Genomic DNA, 20,601 nt, shown 5'->3' with positions numbered 1-20,601 from the left:
GTTTTCAGTGGATTCTGTTGGATTTTCGCAACACTGAGAAATCACAAATCACAATGATCAATTATAAGTTGTATTTTCTCAAAATTCTCACAAAATGTCAAATATTCTTTTGATTAATTAATTTCAAATGCAAGACTTTTAAAATCTACCTGGATCCCTTCCCAAATATTGAATGATAACGCATAGTGATGACTGCAACCAATATCTTAACTGTTTGTTGTTTGTTTGTTTGTTATTTCTCTTGCGCGTGGTATTGCATGTTGTACGCATAGTAGTTCTATTATTATTGGGTAATTTATTGGGATTAATTTATTTTGACTAGCTTCTTATTTGTACTGTATTAAAGCTACAATAAAATAAATGGAGCGGTCTTGTATGTCTGGGAGTCAAAAACGGAAACTTAAAAAGGCTCGAGAACTTCAAGCTAAAAAGGCTAAAGATAATAAATATTCGACCTTTAATGTTCCAATATTTATCATAATAAAATAAGAATTAAAAAATAATTACTTTTCTTAAATAATGAAGTTTGTTTTGTTTGTATGCAATAAATGCAAGAAATAATTAAATACTCCCACATATGAAAATAACTGTTGAGAAATTTGCATATTTTTCATTTAAAAATGTACTAATATTTAGTTTCTCTTATAGACAAATACTTAAGATAGTTGTAGAAAGCATTCTAATATAAATCTTTTCCTAAGCATTTTGTGAGATTGCATTTTAAATTCAATGGTTAAATGTGGTACTTCCAGTTAAGATTAAGAGTGCTTTTAGTTTTAAGTTTAAACAGCATTTTGAATTAATTAACGAAAAATACCAAAGGCAAGTTCTATGCACTTCTATGCACGGTTGTTCATTACTGAAATAGTGAAGCAGAGGGGGACTCCTGGGACCCAATTAGGTTGAAGTCGGGCCCTGTCTAGATTTATTAGGTCCAGAGTAAGATACCAAAAACACGAAAAGAAAACCAAAAATTGTTTTATCGGACTCGGAAAGATTTAAAACTAGAATTTTTTCAAAATCTGTATATCAACTATTTGGCGATTATTTTTGTGTATTTCTCATTCAAGAAAATAACAACATAGGTCTGAAGAAAGGTTATTTTCGTTGATGCCAACCCACTTGGGCCACTTCAACTTCTGAATGCTAGCGTCGAGAAAGACGGGAAATATCTCTTTAATTCTCAGAGGAGTGATAATTCCTTTAATGCACTCCTGAAAGCAAAGAAGACAGTTATTGCGATGCAATTCGGGATCTGATTCCCAGGTAGTTTCAGCAGCTAATGGATTTAAAGAGAATTATTTAGACTCATCCATCCCATTGCGATGGAATGGAAAATTTTCCTGCCTCTGATTGGATGCACTTTATGACCACAATTAGAAGAATGGAAAGTAAATGCATTTCCCTTCTGGGGATCGAATCATTTTTCGCCAGAGTTTCTTAATGATTATTTACTCATTCGTCGCATTTTCTTTAGAATTAAAGGGACAAACTACTATAAACTGAGTCTCTCAGAGAGTTTCTTTTTCTATGATTAATTTTGTACATAAAATTGTTATTTACTACACTCTAAAATACATTACATAGACCATAATTTAATTTTGTTTTAACATAACAGAAGAGAATTATTTTTTGGTATAAAATGGTAGAAAAAATATTTAACTATTTTTCTTAAATAAAATTATTTTACACACACGTATACAATATTATCGGTAATGTTCTTCTAAATCATTTAAATTAAAAACAGCGTCTCATATAGTCAAATAAAGTGACTATGCTGATATTATTGGATACAGCGCTACTAGTGGTGGAATAAGGAAGTTATAAAAATAACTCCAAAAAGAAAGGAAATCACCTAAATGTCCATTAAAAAATTATATGATGTATCGTAATTTAAAAAAAAAACTGGAAAAAGTTCCATGCGGTTATTTATAAAATTGGCTGAGACATTTGCAATCAAAATTACGAATATTTTGTGACTTGAAAAGGGATTCGTCTAAAAATAGAAAAATGTATTCTCCGTTTTTATCATAAAATTTTTCCTAGTTAAGAAACGGCAAAAGGAAATTTAAGCAACAAAGAAAGTAAAAATGAATTTAAAGCGCAAATTTAAAGCTATCTGAAGATACATTTTTCATTTTTAGGACAAATCCTTTTTCGAGTTTACTGTAGTTTAGTTATATTAACGTCCCGTTTTCTAAATCAATACTTGGGCTACTTTGGTACGGACCTCAAAAATTTTGAGCCATGGTCAAATGATACCTGATCTTGCATCCTGTAGAACGGCCAGACTGTCCGATATCTTTGTATGTAACACGCACATTCATCATTGTTATTGGTATAAATAGAAATTACGAATTGTTCTTAAGATTCTGTGCTTACAATTGTTCTGTTGAGTTTACCTTTCATGTATACCCATGGTAATCATGACACTATTTTATTTTTGAACCACATAACATATTAAAAATGATGATTCAAAACTTCAATCCATGATCGATATGTTTCATCGGAATAATTCCTGCATTTAATTTCGACAGATGTCCTGTTTACAACATTCAATATTAACAAATACACCGCTGAATCTTAATTATGAGGACGCCCCCTCAAACATGCGATATTGGTTTGGTGCTTTACAGAAGCTTCATCTGTGCTTAAGAACCACTAATCTTCGCGTGATATGTCAAAGGATTGATATAATCCTCCGACTTATGCAAAGTGCGTAGTCAGCTGCTTTTGGCTTAAAGGCGAGATTCGTCGGTCTCAGCTGCTGCGGTGTCCGCAATTAACGGAAGAGTATCTGCAGCTTCTAAAAGATTTTTTTTAACCTCTCTCGAAATGAGATCGTAAATGTGGCAACATAAATTTCCATTCTTCTTTCTAATGAGTGTCTGATTGATTTGACGAATCTGAAGATTTTGACGAATATAATTGTTTCAAATCTCCTTGAGTTTGAAAAACATATTTTTGAAAAATGTCCATCTGTCTGTAACAAAGATAGCTAAAAATGCTTTGAGTTTGACGGTTGAAATTTGATGTTTACACAAACGATTTTTAATAAAAAAAAAAAACGGTCTTTTAACGGTCTCTCTTACAAAGACGGTCTTTACACAAAATTTGTAGATTTCTATAAAATTTTGATCAAAATCTGTTCAAACGAAGTCCTTTTGTTCTGAGGTTCCAAAATAAATTAACACTATAATTACAAAATGTAGAAAGCTAGATGGATAAGATTGGATGCACAGATTTAACATCCATAATGTAGACAAAGTTGGAACCAAATCCAACAACGGGTTGATTGTCTGTTGGTCTGTACTTTCAGAAACAAGTAAACACCATATTTAATTGGATCAAATTAGATATAAGATTTTGTAACTGCAAGTGCAGTTTTGTGTCAAATATTTGTTTCAAGCTGTTGAGAAAAATATGTCTAAAACGCAAATTCGATGTCTGGATACTATTAATGCTTGCTAGTGATTAATAGTCAAATAACTGTCCATGGATGACACGATAGACTGAGTAAAAATGTCAAATTCAAACCAAGGGTTAATATTTCATTACTATTGTACGCCAATGCCATGCAAAGCGTTCTCTGGCATGATAAATTTATTCGAGACTATACGAGAAAGTTTTGAAGGCCACTCTAACTAGTTTTAATATAAATGTTGACTTTCTCGTTTATGAGGTATTACACAAAGAAAGAGAAAACTGTATTTACCAAAAAATTCCAATCACTATTATTTGATTAATTTCAATGTTCTAGAAACATTTATTTAAGAAAAGCTCTTATTTCATATTGCTCGTATACAAATTACTAAGAAAATACTGTAACCGTAAAAAAAAAAAAAAAAAAAAAAAAAAAAACCTTCGAAATCGAAATTTTGATGGTCCACATTTCAGACTTCCTTACATCCGGAAAAGGCATTTTTGGCTTTATGTTTGTGTGTGAACTAAAAACTGTTTTCATCTCTAAATGGCTGTAATTTGGTAATGGAAATTACGACCAAATTTGTATTTCTAACAAATTTTGAACAAAAGCCATTCAAAGAAAGCTTTTCTGTCTGTTCGGGTACAAATGAACTGATAAACTGAAAAACGCAAAGAGCTAGGCAAATAAAATTTAGTGCACAGATTTAGCATCTAAAGCATAGATACTTATCTAATTTCACATAAAACTTGTCAAATGTTTTATCGTCTGTCGGTCTGACTTTCGCATGCATGTAAATATAATAATTGAAAAACGCAATAATTTAAATCATTGGAATTCGGTATATTATTTTGCGATTATAATTGTATTCCGTGTCAAATTTTGAATGAATAGGCCATGACAACAAAACATCCAAAATACATAACTCGCAATAAATTCAGTAAAAATGGTAGATTCACGTCCTATTTCATGCCTAATATTCATCAATCCCATGCAAGTTCCAAGATCCTTTACCCAAGGCTTATATTATATATTTTTTTACTATGTCCACTTTTATGTGGAGAAAGTCGATATCAGACTTTTGCTAAGGAGTATACGAGAAGTTATCACGGAGAATATTCTCACTGGTTTAGAAATGTATTTGTCTTTCTCGGATCTCACTAACAGATAGACAGTGCAGTCGCTGCAATTTCTATAATGTGTATTTATATTTATTTTTAGTATGTGTATTCTTTCTTTTTAAAGTTTGGATAATGCATTTGATGATAGAGTAATAAATGCTGAAGAAGATTTATAGAGAAGATTATGTTCCTGATCTATTTATTTCAAACTTATCTCATTATGTTTTCTGTGACATTATCATCATGAATGAAATATCTGTTTGCTAGATAAACAGACGGAGTTGGACCTCCCCGCCCTCTGCGTGGACGAAGGGAAGGGAGGCAGTCCCCTCTCGCAGATCTCCGGGGTGAAGAAGCCCCTCTGCCACACCAACAGCCTCACCCAGCTGCCCAAGTATGGAGTCGAGTCAGATAACGAAATGGAACTTGGAAAGGTAAGAATAGCACTTTCACCACCATTTTTGAAATATCTTGTAAGTTTTAATTATATTACCGTGTAACCATTGAGATAATGATGACTTTTGATAAAAAGTTTCCCTTAAACGAAAAATGGTTTCCATTAAACCCCACCCCAAGGGGTGGACTTCGCAATTGAGGATAAGAACCTTTTGGTGGTTGGTTTTCGCCACCCTTGTGTATACACAAAAGGGGAGGGTCTGGTACCTCCCATCGATTATGGGATGTACTTCCTTAGGAAAAGGTTGTGTCGTGGCCGGTAATGGCCCTTAGAAACTCGATCACAGTTCCCGCCAGTGTTGCTGTTGCGGTTGTCCGAACATTCAGATTTTTCCGTGTGCCTTCCAGCGGGTTGGAGTTGCCAGTTTGTGGTTTCCTTAAACCCTAGTCTGAGAAGTGACATGACAGATTACATCATTCTGAAGAATAAGTAGGAAAATATCTGACCGCCAAATTCATCAATTTTAGTGTTTATTTTACTACTTAAAATTATGGTAGAATAAATTTTTTATCACATCTGTTTAGCTCATCTAAGAAACTTTTCGAGTATGTAAATAAGAAGTTGTAAAAGAAGTCACTGTACCCTCGCTTCCCCTAAAAGCATAGCAATGATGGTGTGACAAATACACTTTTCCATTTTTGCATTTTCCAAATAATTATTTTTTTATTTTTCCTTTTAATTATTTATTACATCACACACATGCATACTGGACGAACACAGATTCAACATATAAAGCATCAAAACATATAGGTAATGTTTCCAGAGCCATTTAAATTATTATTACCGGCCATGCCTTTTTCCAGACTGACTGAATTCCCCATTGGATAAGAAAAACACGCCTTTGATTTTTTCCCTTTTTAGGGATTATTGTAGCCGAAGTCACCACAAATGGTATGATCGTGTTGGCCACTTCTTAATGACATGGCATACCTCTTATAGGAAATATTGATGTGTGAATTTCCAATTGCTATTTTGTAATTGATCATAATATTCTTGCTACTGTAAGCAATGATCAGCCATTTAGATGCACCTGGTGACCTAATGCTACGACGGGAGGATTTTATTTGAATTAATAACTATGATTAGAGACAATTCGTTTTAATACCTGCAAACGTATTTTGCTAGAGAACACTAGAACAAACTACCATGAACGAACTCAAACTTGGCATATAAATGTTTGAAAATTTTAATTCATAAGTTGCAAGGGATTATAAAACAGCTACTTGGTAAAAAATAATGCATTGAATAATGTAGCTTTCATGCATATCCATGCCAAATAGTAAATATTGTTTTGTGCACATATCTTAAAATGAAAATGAAGTTGTTTAGCTGTTGGTGGCATCAGGAAATCTAAAAAACTCATTGAATAATGCATCGACATTTTTCCTTACTGAAAATATCTTTATAACAAGCAAGTTAATAGGAAAATCAAATAAACCAAATAAAAAAGAATCCGGCCTGAAGACTTTTTCAAGGGTCAACCTCAGGCAGGGATTCAAAGAAAGGGATTTTTTCTGTGAGGAAATCCAGACAAAGGTCTAATAATGATTCCTCGTGACCCGAAAATCCCCTGAAATTAGGCCCAAGAGATATACATTTTTAACAGAAAATAAAATAAAAAAACAACAAATTAGAAGAAAATAACCATGTTATTGTATTTTTACTTTGTAGTGGTCAAGGGTCACCCTCCCTGCCTGAGGGTGACCCTTGAAAAAGTCTTCAGGCCGGATTCTTTTTTATTTGGTTTATTTGATTTTCCTATTAACTTGATTTTAATACTTTTGTATCAATTCATCTGTGTTTTAGAAGTAGCTGCAGTTGCGCTCTCTAAATACTATGAAGTTTCTTTCTTTTTCCGGTTTTAGTTTGAATAGGTAATAATTTTTAATTGCGATTTCGAAACTGTTTTGTTTCGTTTTCATTTTAGTTTCGTTTTCAAACTATTCTTACTTTAGATTGGTTACTTTATAGCAAGCAATATTTTTTAATTCCTTGTAGAGCAATTAAAATGTTTAGTTTATTTTCTATGAAATTTGTAATCCTCTTTCAACTGACCCAAGACCTTCTGTCAAACTTACAATTTCTATTTCTTTTTCTGTCAATCTGTGTCATAAGTAACGTCTTTTAATGTAACGACTTTTCGTCTTTCTCTACGAACTCATGATCACTTAGCTCCTTCCAATGAGAATCCAACATCTCATTGATTCTATTGCTATCAACGTCTAAATATAATTATAGCTTAGTTCTAATGTAAATTGAAACTGACTGTTATGACGTAAGAATTGCCTGATATCGAGTCTGATTTGATAAATTAGGATATGATTATGGATCAAGGTTTACCAGATTTGCCAGCATTTTGCTCGGTCGTAACAAACAAAGGATAGTATAACAATGAATATTGCATGCTAGGGAAAAAGAGGCATTGGTTTTGACGCTTTCATATTTATTACTGATTTGCAATTAGTTGAAAGAATTTTTGAATCCAAAGATTCTAAGGAGGGAGGGGGGAGGGGTATTACAAGTGGAGAAAAACCAATTAAATAAAGAAATGCATTTAAATATAACAAGAGAATAGTATAGTATTTTAATTGAGAAAGGGAGTAAAAATTGATGGGATTTGGCATTAATAAATTAGTATAATATGGACATAGCGCATTTTTATTGGCAATTATGTTTCACATAGTAATCGACATTCTAGAGCATTAAGTCTTTTGGGAGTCAGTTATAACGTCGACTTCGTAGAATTTAGTTTCCTTTATTGCTTAATTTTTGTTTTTAATCAATTTTTTTCAAAAAGATCTTTTTTTTTTCTATTTATTACATCACTGTTATTTCTAACCGATTCAGATTCCATTTCATTCTTTTCTTTCCCTGACCAAATGCTGTCGACTGCGTGAAGACATCGGTTATTTGACTTGTTAAAGCTACACTATAAAGCTTTATCTAGGATCATGGAATATTTTTCCTATTATATAAAAAATCTGTTTAATTTCTGAATTAGTTTTCGCCCAGTATTTGAAATGGAACAAACCAATTTTTCTTTTAGATTTGTTGTTTATGATAGAATTTTACGAATGAAATTTGCTTTAATCTGTCACAAACAAGCAAGCGGAAAATATTTTCTAGCAAGCATATACGCACTATTTTTTACCTTCTCAGCCATCTTGATTTTTAACTTTGGCTAGTTGGCATTGTTGGCGTCCTTTTTGAGGCGATAGAGTACATTAATATAGATTGCAATTCATATGTATTTTACTGTAAAGTAGGAAATATACGAAGTTGAGAATAAAATAAATAACAAACGGTGTAATCAAATTCATGTAACTTGTCATAAAGTAAGCAGAGTTATTAATGTATTCGAAAACGAAAGTTAATTGTTATTCTTTGTCGTTTTTCGCACTCAAAATAATTGAAAGCTAATCTAATAATTTCGTTTACTCCTGGCGCCTTAGGGTTGGATTGTTTCTTCTTTTTCTGTTCCGGTATATTAGCTTCCTGTCGTTAGTAATCCGGAAGCAATGCAGATCTGATTAACGCGAAAAGAAAACACTGTTTGCACGAAGTGCTGTTTGACTTTGAAACTATCAAAATTCGTCTTTATTTTTAAATCAATAAGATTCCTTAAGTAATTTTTCGTTTTTTTCCCCCCTTTATAATAATTTTTTTTTTGGCATCCACTATATATGAAACTTCCCATTATGTAACTTATATTTAAAAACAAATTACAATTAAAATAAAATTCTGGCGAATTTTACTATAATCTTTTACATCAATAAAATTAATTTGGAAAGAAAGCGTTCATTTTCTTTATAACTAAAGATTACTGTTTGTCTTTAAGTCTTATACAAATATACAGTTCTTAAATCATGATGAAATCTGAGTTATTTAACATTCAAAATAAAAGGAGACTCATTGTCAACTTTTCAAAATCCAACAATTAATCTAAGTTTATTTTCAGTTAGTATTAACCAAAGTTATTATTTCACAAATCGTAAACTCAAAAAATTACTTTTATATTGATATGAGTTTCATTTTCTCATAGATAAGTAAAATAACAAATTTAAAATACAACAAATATTAATGCAGCGTTTGACATCAAATATACAAACATGGATAGGAAGGGTTGCCGATTTATTATTAAATTTCAGCGAATTATACAATAATGTTTTATTGTTCTATAAATAACTTATTATTAAAATGCAAAGAATGTTAATGCAGCGTTCGACGTAAAGGATTCAAACAGGAATAGAAAGCGTTCATTATTTATAAATAAAACTTTACATGATTTTACAATAATGCTTTACTTTTCTATTTTTGGTTTTAAATATTGAAGAAGCCGAAGCAAACCCGTTATGTAATTGTTTATATATGCTCATAATTGTGGTAGTGAATCACTATTTAACCCTGGAATACAGAAATATTGTCCTTTTGACTACACTATTTCGCTCTTGTCGAAAAATTCTAGGAATTTCTCCAAACCTGTTGATACTTCTTGTACCTTCGTGGCTAATCTAATAACTAGATTAAAGAAACAGATAAAGAAATTATGAGGCGATTCATTTTTTTACTGGGTAAGAGAGAAGGCCGAAATTCAGTTGCTAATTTTTTCAAATTCTGAATATGCTTCACTAAATTAAAAAAAAAAAAAAACATATTTAGAATATAAATTTTTAAACAACAGTTCTGTACAAAATATTGATTTTTTTTTTTATAATTTGAAAGTTTCAGACAGAAAAAAAAATTACCTTTATAAGTAATTTTTTATTTAAATGAAGTACAAAAAAGAATGATTTCTGAAAAATTTCTTCAGAAGCGAGGTAAGTTATATTTACTTTATTCTTATTGAAAAACGCATTTATATCTGAAGTAAAACTCATTTACACAATAAAATATTCAATTATTAAGATCCCTATTTGTAATGTTACAAACCTATAATTTTGCTTCCCAGCATGAATAGTCTCATTGTAAGAAAACGATCAGCTCTGTATCAGCGATAATTTTATCGATCCATCCAATAGGAGATGAGATATGCCTAATTGGTACGAAAACCTTCTCGGACCCCCCCCCCCGGGAACTATAAAAGGCCGACAGTCTCCCATGGAAAAAGAGTGAATCTGTAACAATAAGAATAACAAAAAATAATAATAATAAGCAATTATCTAACAATTTGAACCAAATTGTCCCTCACGCTGCTCATGTACTTAAGAGGAATTAAGAAACTAGTGTTAAAACATTTTCATGTAGAAAATTGTTGAATAAGCCACACACAAATTTCTACTTTTTTCAGCTGTTGGAGGATACGGGCAAATGGGGACTCGACGTCTTCAGGTTGGATACCTTCTCCAATCAAAGGCCGCTCACCGCCGTCGCTTATCAGATATTCAGGGTAAGTATTTCCACACTCCCACGCATTCAGATGCAAGGTGTATCACAAAGAATTATCTCGTTTCATAATTAAATAATCAAGAAATAGGTTGCAGAAATAATTAAACAAGTGTCATGTTTATTCTGAAAGCTTTAAAAATCTCGTACAGAAGGTTCGAATTTAGTTACAGACACTGTTGATAGATGGCGCTGTGTTCTAAAGTCTATGGTAAATCCCTTGAGGAATCAGTTTGAAGCATAGAATAGTAAATCTTAGAGCAACCTCGCTATTGAAACGCGAAAGAATGCTAGTTTAATTGAAGAAAGACCAGCCACTTCTTACTTTATGAAAGATGTGTTCAGTTAATCATACCATAACAATTTTTAATTTTCTTGAAAAATATTTCTAGAATAGAGTTATTATTATGAGTTGTTCTATATTTACTGCAATAAGCATGGGTTTACTATTATCCTCACCTGTTCTGGCTCCCTGCGACCATTTCTTATTGGAAATATTGAAGGACAGTTTTTCCACCCTAATCCTGCACCATCACATGGTCTTGAAGAATAATACTATGTGGAGTGCGTTTATTTCTCTTGACGCACTTTAGAGGTTGACTGAGACGTTGTTCATGGGTATTAATTCTGTGTAAAGAAACGTGAGCATTTTTAGTCAATTGCAATATGATTGTAAGTAAGGTATAATTTACAGCTTTTTTTTTCTTGGGCTCCAAACTGTGACTGCAACATACAGCGACATCTGTTGGTAACAATTTAACAAATTTAGAGACCTACATATATCGAATTTTAATGGCTTTCAAATGGCTTTTTGCGGTAGTTTCATTCTTTTGATGAACTCCATCGTAAAATTATTAAATTTTAAAATGAGGGAGTCATTTTGGGAACATTCTAAAAAAGAACAATATGATTTCTGTGTGTATAGGCTGACGCTCTAAGTCTGTAAAAACTATACAATTAGAATTCTTGTTCAGTGGACATAAAAAAATGCATAGAAATGTATTTCTTGGGAAAAGATAATATTGGATCACACACGAATCAAGGATGATAAGCTTTTTTTTTCGTATGCGAAGAAAAAGTATTATAATCATTAAAAAAACATTAATCACGAGATTTTGATAAATCATGATGTTTAAAATCTCTTCGCACCAGAAAAACATATTTTCGGAATTATATCTATCTGTCACTCTGACTTTTTGTCTATGAATGCGTTATATCGAAAACGATTTTGACATTTGAAGTTTATTCAAAAGGAAATATGATTTGTGATGATTGATATGTGGTTTACGGACAAAATTTGTAAATTTCTGTAACTGTTTAGCCGAAATTAATCCATCTGTTTGCTCAAATTCAAGTGAACACGATAACTGTCAAGTAAAAGCAAAATTTTGATACACAATTTGATAAACAGTAAAATTTTGATACACAATTTGATAAACAATAAAATTTTGATACACAATTTGATAAACAATAAAATTTTGATACACAATAAATTTTGATACACAATTTGATAAACAATAAAATTTTGATACACAATAAATTTTGATACACAATTTGATAAGCAATAAAATTTTGATACACAATTTGATAAACAATAAAATTTTGATACACAATTTGATAAACAATAAAATTTTGATACACAATAAATTTTGATACACAATTTGATAAACAATAAAATTTTGATACACAATAAATTTTGATACACAATTTGATAAACAATAAAATTTTGATACACAATAAATTTTGATACACAATTTGATAAACAATAAAATTTTGATACACAATAAATTTTGATTCACAATTTGATAAACAATAAAATTCTGATACACAATAAATTTTAATACACAATTTGATAAAAAATAAAATTTTGATACACAATAAATTTTAATACACTATTTGATAAAAAATAAAAGTTTGATATACAATAAATTTTAATACACAATTTGATAAAAAATAAAATTTTGATACACAATTTGATAAACAATAAAATTTTGATACACAATAAATTCTGATACACAATTTATCACTTTTTAAGTGTAGATCTGAATGAAAGTTTACACTGTGCCTGCCACAATGTTCAGCATCTGTTGAGATGTATATTCGAATGTATACAATTACGATAACTCAAAATTACAACAATTTAGATTAATAAAATATTTGATTCTTGTTATTAAAATTGTGGCTCTTCTGCAAATTTTAATTTTAATTCAAGGAAAAGAAGCCCTCTAAAATACATATTTGGCTTTGGAGCTCTGTCATTTTATGTGAGAATCGGAAGGGGAGCTACTCTGACTTTGTTGTCATCTCCCGTTTTATCCAGATCTCCAGTTCCATTTTAAAGAAATCTGAGTAGTTATGACGTTCAGAGTTTTGTTCAATGTTCGTGCGTGAAGAAGAAGGATAACACTTTTATAAGGCAGTATGCGAGAAAGTTTCAGGGAGACCATTTACATTCCTTTGATTTCCCGTTTATGAACTGTATGAGATAAAGTAATCATAAAAAAAAGCGAAATGCTGAATGTTTTTTTTATTTAACTATTTAGCTTCTACTTTATCGTCTATACAAATGCAGGCCTTTTCGAAATTTGATAATTCGGATTCAATAAATTTCTAAAATGTAGCAGTTCATCAAAACCTTCTCATTTTCAAAGATTATTGTATTTTATTTGTGCATTCACAATAATTAATGCCAAACTTAATCAAAAAAATTATCAGTGTTTTTTTTTAATTAGAAGTAATTTTTTTTTTGTCTTGGATGATTTAAAACTTTTTTCAATGTGATGCTACGATGAACCATGTTTCTTATTTGATATTATAAATTCAGTATTATATAGTCAATTGAAATGAATGACAATCATCTAGTTCAATGGACCACAATGAATCATCTAATCATCATTGTGTTAAAAAAATTGTAGAAGGGCAATTGAGATTGTTGAATGACTTCTGGTTAAATGTATCAAGTTATGGGCTACTGAAATGATTAGTATTCATCTAATTGAATGTATCCTGAAGAATAGTATTCATTATTGAGCGCATCATTGTATTAAACCAATTTTTGTAAGAAAAGTAACTGAAATGAATGAAAAATTACCTAATTGCAAATATCGTTATAAATGGCGTTTCGTAATGGTATCACACACTTTTAAAAATTTTGCATTAGGAGGGTAACTGAAATGATTGAAAATCATCTAACAGAATGCACACCGACGGATAACATTTCTTTAAAAATGTTGCATTAGAAGGGTAATTGAAAGGATTGAAAATCATCTAACTGAATACACCCCGACGGATACCATTTCTTTAAAAATTTTGCATTAGGAGGGTAACTGAAATGATTGAAAATCCTCTAATTGAATGCACCCCGACGGATACCATTTCTTTAAAAATTTTGCATTAGGAGGGTAACTGAAATGATTGAAAATCCTCTAATTGAATGCACCCCGACGGATACCATTTCTTTAAAAATTTTGCATTAGGAGGGTAACTGAAATGATTGAAAATCATCTAATTGAATGCACCCCGACGGATAACGTTTTTTTTTATGTCATTGTATTAAAGTACATTTTGTATTAGAAAGGCAAATGAAATGAATAAAAATCACCTAGTTGAATTTTTCACGCCTTTTTAATGCGAGTTACGCTTGTGATGCTAGGAAATTGTCACTAGAAGTTTTAACAGCCTTTCATTGATGGACTTCCTTCATTGCGCTTTCATTTGGTGACGTCTATGGACTGTCCAGACCCCGATGTTAAACAGCACCGTTTAAAAACAGAGGAAGTGAAACACGTGATGTCTCTGAGACAGGAATTTAAGGTCATTCTTCTTAAAACAATGGAACAAAAACAAAATTTCCGAGAATCTAAGGAATTTCTAGACAAGATTTATGGCATGTAGTTAGCTTGTATTTTTGTTTATGCATATATAATAATTCCATATATATTCTAAAAAAAAATTCCATATATATTCTAATATATATTCTAAAACTGTTTATAGATTTTTAATGGCATTATTGGCAAATTTTCGAAGATATTTCCTTTTTAAATTAAGCAAGTTTATTATAATATGATTTATTCAGCAATTAATTTATTGCAGAAAATCTTTAGCAATAATAATAAATTTATCGTTTAATTCACTAAACATTTTTAATAATCTGTTTTCCTTTATTTATTTTTTCTTACTTTCAAGTTTAAATTTTAAATATTACTTTGACTTCTACATTTTTTTTCTATTTTTATACAATTATAAGGCACTTTTATATCTCCAGTAAAACTGATTGCATGTGCTTGAAAAAAGTATCTACTGATCTATTATTAAATATTAAAAAGGGGTCTGGAGCTTTATATACAAAATGAAAACTCAGCCCAAACTGGAAAAGATGAACCGCCGCGAAACAGTCCATGAGGAAAGTATCACACGGAAACCGAAAAAAAATTGCTGCTCACCCAAGACAAAACCGATGCCGGCTTATTCATACTTAGATCCTCCGATGAGCCAAACAATAAAAACAAATAATAGATAATAAAAAAGTAAAAAGAAGAAAGACAAATGAAAAAATAGTTTTAAAAAAATGGAAAAAGTAAAATAGTAAAACATAAGATAGCAGAGAACGTAAAAGAAAACTTAATGTTCACAATTATTGATGATCAATCATTGTTCAGTTCTTTAGTCAATAGTTGCTCAATATTGAGCAGTAAAAAGTTTCTGAAATGTGCCTCAAAATTTGCATTAAGTGCTATATTCAATGGCTCAATTAAAATATTTTTTTGTAATCAGCTAATGACTTTATGGCCTTGTATGACCTGGACTCGCTGTAATAAATCTCCATCCTTTCAGGAGCGAGACCTGCTGAAGACGTTCAAGATTCCTTCTAAGACGCTCCTCAACTACCTGATGACACTGGAGGACCACTATCTGAAGGTGCCCTACCACAACAGGATACACGCCTGCGATGTCACGCAGTCCGTGCATGTTCTGTTGTCCTCACCAGCCCTCGAAGTGAGTTAACTGACATTAAAATCCTATTTTCAGGAGAAATAATCACCGTCTCCAAATGTTATAGTTCTTTCTATAATAAATTATCCATCAAAGAATCGAATTGCTAAGTTTTGTTTTCAGGATTGGATGAGAGTTTCTAGAGACTTTAGGGAATGTGAACTCCATTTTCGATACAGAGACTCAAATATTTTTATCGATTTTAAGTTTATTTTCATATTTAGTTGGAAATTATGATAGAAAAATAGAAAAAGCGCTTGACTTCATCCCCTTCTAAAAAATTGGTTTCAATATATGACACAGAATTAAAAAAAGTTCACAGCTGATTTTAAATAACATTTTAAAAAGAAATGACTAAACTTTTCTTAAAACACTTTAAATAATATTTGATAATTGGATTATACATATTTTTTTTAATTATAAAGCACCACATATTCTTAGAATTATAAAAGAATATGCTACAAAACTTGAAAAATAGTAAATAATGGAAACATTTATTAGAATAATTTTCTAAAATTTATTTAAATACTATTTGATATGAATCTGTATATTCGATTGCATTTCCTCTATCATTAAATACGATTACAAAATTAAAAAAAAAACATTCAAAATACCTCAAAAGGCCTCTTTAGGCTATCGTTCTAAATTCCTAGAAATCACCTATTTTGATTTATTAATCTGGCATTGTTTATAGTTCAACAAGAGATTCTAGATGCAGATATTTGTAGCGTGATAATGTCTGAGATTGTTTCGTCTCTTTTTGTTTTATTTTCAATATTTATTCTTTAAGATACAATAATGATAACTAAGATGAAAAAAAAATTAATAATCCTAACGAATGAAATTATAAATATAGTAATTCAAACAATTGAAAATGTTATAAAATATGCTTAAAAATTATTAAAATTAAAGGATTAAAATAGCAAAACAGCATGACAGCATTGAAAAGATATGTGTGTGTGTGTGTGTGTGTGTGTGTGTGTGTGTGTGTGTGTGTGTGTGTGTGTGTGTGTGTGTGTGTGTGTGTGTGTGTGTGTGTGTGTGTGTGTGTGTGTGTAATATTAAAATGCTAAGTGTTTTTGTGCAATAATATGATAAACAAAAAGGCTTCGGTTACTTTTTAATTAATTAAAAATCAAATTTAACCCTTTCTAGGGCCGTAGGAAGTATGCTTCCCATCAAATTTATCAATCTTTGTATGAATTTATCTAGTTGGCATAAGTTCTGACAAATTTTTTTAGTGTCCGAAACTTAGATGCTTCAGTTCTTTATCTCAGATAAAATGATGTGTCTTGATTTGTTACTTAATTATTAATTAACTAAATTAATTAATCAAATTAAATTTATCTAATAAGCTAAATGAATCCCTTTTCTTATTCTATTTTCAAGTCTCAAAATATTTTAACATAATATGACTAGAAAAAAATGGCCCTTTAAATGGTTAAATTTTACAAAATTATTTCGTAGTGAGCACCTACTATTCAAGAAATAACTACGCACCATATTCTATAGTTCTAACCCAATATGGTATGGTCCCTAGAGACGGATTTGAAAGATGTTTGCATCATGTGTATAACTTAATCAAATTTACCGAAAATAAGATAGCCATGTTAGAAACTCTCATCTGCTTACTTGCTACCACTGGAATAATTAAAAAAACTATCCAAATACTGGCCATAGGCAGAACATACTTGTAAAATAGGACTTTCTTATTGAATGAAAGTGGGGAATGTCTGCATGAGAATTTTATCCTTGCTTCTAATTTCCAAAACAGATTTATGGATTGTACCCAACCTTTGAATATTATAATATTAAAAATGTTGCATTCTTTTAATGTGTAAATTTCAACCATTTCGCAACGCTGATATTTTCTCTAGTGATAGGCGGCTTGCTGCCTTATTTATATATGTAGTTTTAGTTGAAAACTATAGATGGCGCCGCTGTCAGATTGTTAATAGGAGCGCAATGGTTAAAGAGATCAATGGGAGTGATCTTTCGGAAACTTTCTTGTGTATTCCATAAACAAAAAAAAAAAGCCATGTCCTTTTTTTACTGCTTAAAAATTAGAGATGTTCTGCAAAATCGAGAATGTCACGAATGCTGAGATTACTTTTAGAATCTCGCACATGAGAGTTTTATACTTTGTAGAATATTAAAGGAAGTCCAATATGTATTTTGGTGCCACCAAATCATGTTTCATTTACTTTTTAATTTTTTAAATTTCCTAATATCGAGATTTATTTTTTAAAATGTTCAACCTGTATTTAATCTCAAATATATTTCATTTTATTTATTACATTTTATTACAATTTCTTTTTGTATTTTTTAATGAAGAAAAATGTTTTTGAAAAGTGAATAGCTATTAATAAAATCACTTTAATATAACATATACTTTTATTTTTTTAATTAATTCATACTTTGTTCGACCAGTATAATAAGACTTCCATATAAATACATAAAAAAATAATTATGACCTTGTATGCGGTACAGAACACTGTTCAAAGTAAATAATTTTGTAACACTTTTGAAATGTTTTTTTTTTTTTCTTCATCACATCAATTGAATATATATATATATATATATATATATATATATATATATATATATATATATATATATATATATATATATATATATATATATATATATATATATATATATATATATATATAATATCAGATTTAGTTTTTATTATTTTAATATCATGTGGCTAAATTAATAAAATTCAATGAATAACTTTATAAAATCTTATTACAAATCACTTCTTTTGCGTAGCCTTTCTAACTTGCATCAATTTACTGCTGTGCTGCCATCTATCGTAGATTAAATCCATTAGCAACCATCTAAGAATACAGATATAAAGTATTTTATTTCGAAAAATTTCACTTCTGGATCTTTCATAATTTTGGATGTGTCTCTTTAAAAAAATTTAAAACTAAGCTTAAATAATTTTAATTATATTTTTCATGACCAAATCGTTTTGGTTGTGGAATTAATACGTTTCAAATTAGTTTGTTATAATTTATATATTGTATTTTTATTGACTGGTCTTTCTATCAGATGATATTAAAGCTCTTTATACCTTTGGTTATATAAAGTTATAAAGTATGTAGCGTTTGATTTACTTTTAAAAAGACTAGTAGACACGTTCTTCTTTTGACTTTTTCATTTACTAATACAATATGGAGCGCTTTGTACTTTTGACAACTGCAATGAAAGTTATTGCAGATAGACCATTTCTTTTACCACTATTTGGTCCAAAATTCGATGTAAAGCTGCAATATCACTGGGTAATTATATACTAATTTCATTTGGTTTGGCCAAAATTTCGATACAGATCTTCAGGACATGAAAGGATGAATAGAAAGGCTTTATATAATGCAAATATCGCTCGAAATTTAATAGAAGCATGCAAATTTAAGAAATTCTCAGGTGAAATTTTATATTTATTATCCGTCGTCTTCTAATATAGGAAATATAACTCAATAACGCAATAACTCAAAAACACCTTGAGCTACAAGTATGAAAATTGGTATATGAAACAATCAAATGTGTATTTTTCTATCAAATTTTTAGCGAAATCCATTCACAGAAAATCTATCTCATTGGGGTTTCGAGTACAAATGAGCTCGATAACCACAAAAGACAAAGTACTTGACAAATTTTGAAGCAAACCCGTCAAAAGGTTGACAGTCTATCAATCTGCATTTTCGAATGCATGTTGAAAGTTGTTACTCATAAAGACAATGAGTAAAATTAAGGAAATTCAGTGTGTGATCTTGTGATTATAACTGCTGTTTCATATCAAATTTTAGTGCCGATCGACCGGGGAAAAAATGCATATATCCAAAAATGCATATTAAATATGTACAAAATGCAAATGTGTCCAAAAATGCATATTCCATATGTACAAAATACAAATGTGTCCAAAAATGCATATTCCATATGTACAAAATGCAAATGTGTCCCAAAATGCATATTACATATGTACAAAATGCAAATGTGTCCAAAAATGCATATTCAATTTAAAAAAAAGCTATATTCACGTCAAAGATAACGTTAAATTGCGCCAGCAATGAACACTATAACTCTGCATTCGCTTAACACTTTCAACGCTTCCGACGAGATATCTCGTCTTTCAGATACTTCCAATAACAGGTTTCTGTGGGCTAAAATTTGTCTCTTATGTCAGTTTAGATAGGTCGAACTTTCTAATACATATCTGAAGAATACTTTTACTTTTTTAATCACAAATTTTACCCCAAAGAAACCTGTAATTGGAAGAATTTGAAAGACGAGATATCTCGTCGGTAGCGTCGAAAGTGTTAAGACAAAGATTAATTTCTATCTTGTGTCTTGATGCGTTACATAAAATTTTCGTGTCCACCGATTGCATTTTGTTCAAATAGGAAATGTATATGTATTAAAGTATATGAATAATGTGTTCTTTCTCTTTTATAGAATGTGTTCACCGATTTGGAAATCCTTGCCACTCTGTTTGCAGCAGCAGTACATGATGTTGACCATCCCGGAGTTACCAACCAGTACTTGGTAAACTCCAGTAAGTGCCTTTGCTTCTTTTTTTTTTTTTTTTTTTTTTTTTGAAATTTCTAAATCGGGTATTGTATTGTTGTATTGAATTGAAAGTCTTTTGACAAACTATAAAGGTACGTCAAAAATACACAGAGGAATCAGTTTCAAACTAGAATAAGTAATCGCAATCGCAATGTACAATTATTGCAGAATTCGTGAGAGTAAAACAACAGCTCTTAACCCTTTCACTACTATTTCGTCCCAATCGACAGTATAAATGTTCCCTGGAGGGTGAATTTCTCTTTGAAACGAGGAGGGCAGGATGTAAAGCAAGCACATTCTTGTGATAATTCGTTTCACATACTGCACCCTTTGAAACAGAAACCTCCCTGCGAAGATAAAATTTGCATTTCCATTTGGGCCGGTTCAATTATGAAAGGGTTAATGAAAACTGAATCTTGGCTTGAATTTATTTCAAGACAGATGGTATATTTTAACGAATTGTATGGAACATATGTATTACGGGCACATGTTTCTCTGGATAGGAGGTTGCAAAATATCATGGTGAAATGACATTTCAACATAAATGCATATACTGGGATTGTAGAAGGTGGATTGCTAAGCTCTTACCTCTTCCCAGACAAGCAAGATCATAAAATAAAAGAAACATGAACTATTCTTCAAAAGATTCG

At 30.4% G+C, this 20,601-nt stretch overlaps 1 protein-coding gene across 1 annotated transcript in view; it reads left to right on the top strand.

Annotated features, from left to right (window-relative positions):
* LOC129962616 (uncharacterized) overlaps positions 1 to 20,601 on the top strand; it is a 362,482-nt gene that overhangs the window by 321,517 nt on the left and 20,364 nt on the right. The window contains exons 7-10 of the mRNA XM_056076443.1: positions 4,813 to 4,979; positions 10,290 to 10,388; positions 15,218 to 15,379; positions 19,838 to 19,937. Coding sequence (XP_055932418.1) covers positions 4,813 to 4,979; positions 10,290 to 10,388; positions 15,218 to 15,379; positions 19,838 to 19,937 — 528 coding nt within the window. The remainder of the gene's footprint in view (positions 1 to 4,812; positions 4,980 to 10,289; positions 10,389 to 15,217; positions 15,380 to 19,837; positions 19,938 to 20,601) is intronic.

The sequence above is a fragment of the Argiope bruennichi genome, chromosome 3 (assembly GCF_947563725.1).
Source record: "Argiope bruennichi chromosome 3, qqArgBrue1.1, whole genome shotgun sequence".
In the NCBI taxonomy this organism is placed as follows: Eukaryota; Metazoa; Arthropoda; class Arachnida; order Araneae; family Araneidae; genus Argiope; species Argiope bruennichi.
Note: the sequence above shows the minus strand (reverse complement) of the source record. Positions and strands in the feature narration are given on the sequence as shown.